General features: G+C 34.3%; 1 protein-coding gene across 1 annotated transcript; it reads right to left on the reverse strand.

Moving 5' to 3' along the window:
- Positions 1-237: 237 nt before the first annotated feature.
- LOC111372502 (probable glucuronoxylan glucuronosyltransferase IRX7) lies at positions 238-2,393 on the reverse strand. The gene is made up of 4 exons (XM_022994851.1): positions 1,913-2,393; positions 1,447-1,811; positions 1,105-1,355; positions 238-1,018 (listed from the first exon to the last, which is right to left on the reverse strand). Exons 1-4 carry the CDS (start codon positions 2,175-2,177, stop codon positions 553-555), a joined length of 1,347 nt encoding a protein of 448 aa, XP_022850619.1. The 5' UTR covers positions 2,178-2,393; the 3' UTR covers positions 238-552.
- Between the last annotated feature and the right edge of the window lie 2,834 nt (positions 2,394-5,227).

Here is a 5,227-nt window from a genome sequence, read left to right on the forward strand (position 1 = left end):
AAAGATCAAACCATTTGAGTATATGTATCATGGATTATGCTACTTTTGCATATAAAAATGGTGTATAAGATATTACATAAAATGACGTGAAGGGAAAAAATTGAATGAAAAAGTTAACTATATTTTAAATTGACAAATGATATAATGACATGTGCCATTATGAAATCGATTATGTAAAATTTTATGTACATGTGACAAAGTCTATATATCATATTGAACAAAATAAAAAATCGATAGAATTTTAGAAATTTCTTTAACTTCTTTATTATCACGGTACTAACAATTTAACTTACCCAACAAATTATTACAAATTAAAAAAGAAATTATTTTCATATATTCACAATCTCATCTCTATCTTATTTTTCACAAAAAAATACTCGTCTTCACGTGTACAACAGGAAACCTATGTCCCACCAAACTGCAAAGCCGATCGAATAGATTCTTGCCAACTCAGAAGTACTATCCCACATGGCAAACAACCAAATCTCAGACTCTGGGCCCCACTGGCCTTTTTTAGCTCCCAGCTGGCTTCCATGTACACGTGTCATATTCTCATTGGTCAAAAACACTTGACTTTTTGTGGGACCTGTCGAGCTTCTCTGATAGGGCTACCATTATCTGCCAGGTCGCATCACCTTCGACCATTGGATCATTGAAAAGTAGGGCTTTTCTAACATCTGGGTCCCACAAATTTCTCTGAATGGAAGTGAGATTGGTGGCTGCCACGTCTCCAAGTATATCCCCCAGCCTTGCCACGTCCTTCTCTGTCACCGTGAGAGATATCTCCGCCCATGGCACGGAGGAGGGGAAGGGCAACCGGATGCCATCCGCTATGATTACCGGCACACATCCTAAAACAATTGATTCAACTATTCTTGGACTCCATGGGGCCCATCCTAATGGGCATAAACAAAACGTTGACCGTAAAATCTCTGACTGGTAACCGGCAAATCTCTGCCTTTGTAAGTAAAACCTCCTGTCATTGCCATACTTCCGCCATATCTCCGTCCGCACCTGCCTAAGAAAAAATTAAAGTGAGGGTTAAATTCGTCATTTCAGATGCCAACATCAATGAAATGGATGGCTGGAGTAACATATTCTTACTTGCTGTAAAAACGACCACTGACATTCTTGGGATGAAGTTCCATTTTACCCCTGAAGAATACGAAAATGTCACGCCGGCCGTTCAACGGCGACATTTTCAGGGTGGTTCGCACACTTTCTGGCGAAACATACGGCGGAATCACCACATTTTCCACTTCTTGACAAGGGTGTTTATACTTCACCCCAAATGTTTGCAATATGATTGAATTCTTCAAAACTTCCGGCACCCCATCTGCCACGGCCACATCCTCCTGCAAATAACATCAAAACTTCCATTAATAAATAGCTTGCCTGTTGTGGTACTTATAAGTTATAAATTTATAATCAACTTTTTTTGCATACCAAGGTGTGAAAGCAGGAACCAAAATCATGGGACGCAACGAAAACATGATCAGAACCACTGCTTCGATTCCAGAAGGGAAGTTCAGAGGAAATGAGTTGAATAGCAGAAGAAATGAGAGAACGGGCATGGCCAATTGCAGGGAAGCCATTAACAGTGCTGAAATTGCACGATACATAAACAGGGACAAAGAAAAAGTCAGCTTCCCATGGGTCTAATGTCCGAATATCGTTGTTGTTCATCAAGATTTTATGTATCGCCACCTCAGAAGCAAACAAATGGCTGCTGCATCGCTCGTTAGATAGCCAGTCAGTGTTATATTTCGATGGTAAATCGTAAACATAAACCTTCATCCCCTTCAATGTATCTGAAAGAATATCAAGAAAGAAGTTAGCAAAAAGACAAGCTTCATCTGAATGCTGGTTTGAGCTTAATAGATTGGGGATTTTCACCGTTAACACTTCTTACCTTGGGGATTATGGGTGCTTTTGAGAAGGGATAATTCTTCAATAAGAGCTCGAGAGTGTTTGGTTTTAGAAACAGTATTTCTTGAAATTGAATTTGTAGGTTTATTGTTGGTAATAAGAAAAGAGCTAAAGAAGTAGAAGGATAAAGAGAACCAGAGAATCCACTTGAAATATCTGCTGCAAAAATTACTCTTATCCGCATTTCTGTAATGTCTTGTATTATTTTGCAGAAGCCTCATTCTCACATAGAACCCTTTCGTGTTCATCCCTCCCTCTCTCTTTCTCTTAAAAAACCCTCAAGAGATCGAAAGAGGTAGGAATGGAGAAGTGGTTGAGATGGGATTTTCTGTATTTGGTTTGAAGGTGTAGTACAGATTAAGGAAGAAGAAGAGAAGGTGAAGAGAGATTGGTTATTTGTTGGAATGTTGTTTTTGCTTAAAGAAAAATAAAAAGAAGCAATGAATACAAATTGAAACTTGGATCTGCTAATCAATTATGTATGTACTTATTGTTTTGTGTGTTTGTAGTATAGTTGGTGTGTGTCTATATATTATCCATATACGATGATGGGTGGGGGTCTGGAGAGGGGTTTAATCGTTTAAGGGAGTTAAAATGAGGTGAGTTGATTAGCGCTCGTCAACTCGGCCTGGTAAACAAAAGTGCGGCTCGTCTCATCTATGAGCTCACCTCTCAATGGTGCAAGTCGAGTCGATTCACTATAATTTTTTTTTCCATTGAAATCGCATATTTCTCAATTTGGTTCACCTGGTCAAATCGTTGCTCGACTCGTTAGTAGGGCGAGTCAAGGCAATTTGCAATTCGCCTTACTTAACATCTACTTAGATTGTGATGAGAGAATTAATGCTGTCATTCTTTTCGTCATAATTTTAGAGTAATCAATTTTTCTAATTACACCTGACCTAACTTTTATTGAAGGAATTTGTTGTCTTGAACAACTTATTAACTTTGGGTACCTACCTCTTTATTCTTGTCAAACATTATTTTATAAATCATTTATATTTATCACTTTAGAATGTTTAATCAATCTTTTCGATTATTACAATATAATACAAATATTCAATGAGTTATGATTTATATTAGTTGTTAACTTATGAAATTTACATAGATATATTACTGATTACACATGAAAATGGCAATAACCAGCTTTGTCTACATGGAACTCCACTTTCAGAGGCAATTGGTTGGCATAAAGAAACAGAAAAATTGTAAAGAACGATATTAAGATTCAGTAATGCATATATAAAAAGTGAAATTTCTAAATTTCATTTTTCTACGTCTTATCTTTATTATCCTTGGCATAAAGGATCCAAAAAAGAAAAGAAAAAGGGAAAAGTAATACGTTTAATGGTGCAGGAAGAGGCATGACAATTAAACACGTACCAGAATTAACTATCAAATGAAAAAGGCTCACTATAAGTATAATTTTAAGATTATAGTGGAACTTCCTTTTCCTTCCAAGCTAAGGAATCATAACATATAGATTTCTTATAAATTTTAAGAAAAGTCCTATTGATTCTCTTGAACAAAGTGTGAACAAAGTGTCATATGGTATAAATGATGAGTTTTATAAGAAATTTTATTATTCTGTCTAATTTGTTAACCTTTCGGTAGAACTTCAATTTTTTATATAAGTGTTATCAGAGTTAGGCCCCAAACTTAATCATGTGAAACCATATAATAGATCCTTAGTTGCAATTGAACAAAGGTGATTGGCGTTTGAAGTTCGATCGTGATGGCTAGAAAAACTTATGGTTGGACTCTAAAGGTGGTTGGTTGTGCCCACGGAAGGTATTGGCCACGACACAGTAGAAGAATCGTGTCTTGATATAGCACGTATTCCTTCTTGATTTGAGGAAGACAAGTGTGATAGTCAGTACTTCATTTGAAGATGGTTTTTTGATAAAGTGTGAACAAAATCTCAAATTGATTAGGCAAAGGGATAAATGATGAATTTATTATGGATCGATCTACTCCACATGTGAATTAATCTTTTCGGATGAAATGTTAATTCGATTAAAAAAATTCAAGTATTTTAGAATATGGAGTATCCAATATTTCTTATCAATGTTTAATTGACATATATATTAAATAATTATAACTCATTATTTAATTGAGACCAAGCATATACATATTAATAAAATAGTGACTGAAAGTATGAAATTTCATACTTCAAAATAAGTAATAAAGTTGTTCTATTACTTTAATATGGAGGGAGACACGTCTACGTAGTTTGCAAAGGGCAAAGTTCAAATTTGAAGTGTTGTCGATTCCCATTAAGGAGTTAAAATATTAGGCTAAGCACAATGACCTCAAAGCCGAGAAGGATGACCAATGTAGACATTAGTGTATTAAATAAATGATTATGCTACTTGTAAATAAAAATTATATATAAGATATTACATAAAATGATGTGGAGAGAAATTTTGGATAAAAAAGTTGAATGTGTTTTGAATTGACAAATGATAGTATGACACGTGTCATTACGTAACCTATTATGTAAAGTTTGATATAATATGTACTCATGTAGATGTAGCAAGATTTTGTTTATAAAAAATATTTTTTTACTCATTTTTACAATTTAGCTGTCATTTGAAGAGTATTATTTGTGAAAACTGAAATATTTAGCCCTTGTTTGAGTCCCATTTTTGTGAAGAAAATGAATTTTTGAAAGCGTATTGATGGGAAATGTGTGGTTAAAAAATAAAAAAAAAAGTTATTGATTTGCGTATAATATTATTTTATTGAAGAATGTGTGGTTGAAATGATATCAAATCACTGTTGAAGAATGTATTTTGGTTAAAAAAATGGGGCTCAAACAAGGGCTTAATTAAAATGAAATCTGATTATTTATAAATAATTTATAAAATTAGCCAAACGGAGCATTAACGATTAACATCACTTTTGTAAGCCACGTCGTTGAATAGACAAATATCACTTTTAATGAGAATTCATGCTCGTTCACCTTTTTGCGTATCTCAAGTTGTTCATAGATCTCTCATCTTCTCCGTTTCATTCGAGAGTTTCCATTAAATAGATAAAGCTTCGAATAAGCAACCTTCAATCATTTGAAATACATCTAGATTGTAACTCTTCTCTTTATTTTTCTTCGTCAAAACTGGAGTGGTGCTTCTCGACCCTCTTATTATTCTTAATGACGATTGACATTATCAACTAACGATCTCAAAATAAATTCTTCATAGAAATTCTCACCCATCCCAAATAAAAAAGAATAATGTTATTTGCACTTACCTACATAGCATACATGTGGCGGTTAGTGATTTGTTGTATAAGGTAA

This window comes from Olea europaea, unplaced genomic scaffold, assembly GCF_002742605.1.
Source record: "Olea europaea var. sylvestris unplaced genomic scaffold, O_europaea_v1 scaffold1004, whole genome shotgun sequence".
Classification (NCBI taxonomy): Eukaryota; Viridiplantae; Streptophyta; class Magnoliopsida; order Lamiales; family Oleaceae; genus Olea; species Olea europaea.

Excerpts from the sequence above, each read along its gene's own strand:
- LOC111372502 (XM_022994851.1), bottom strand. The coding sequence starts at position 2,177 with ATGAACACGAAAGGGTTCTATGTGAGAATGAGGCTTCTGCAAAATAAT. Across the intron at positions 1,812-1,912 it reads AAGCACCCATAATCCCCAAG|ATACATTGAAGGGGATGAAG; the intron begins GTAAGAAGTGTT and ends ATATTCTTTCAG. Across the intron at positions 1,019-1,104 it reads AGTGGTCGTTTTTACAGCAA|GCAGGTGCGGACGGAGATAT; the intron begins GTAAGAATATGT and ends ATTTTTTCTTAG.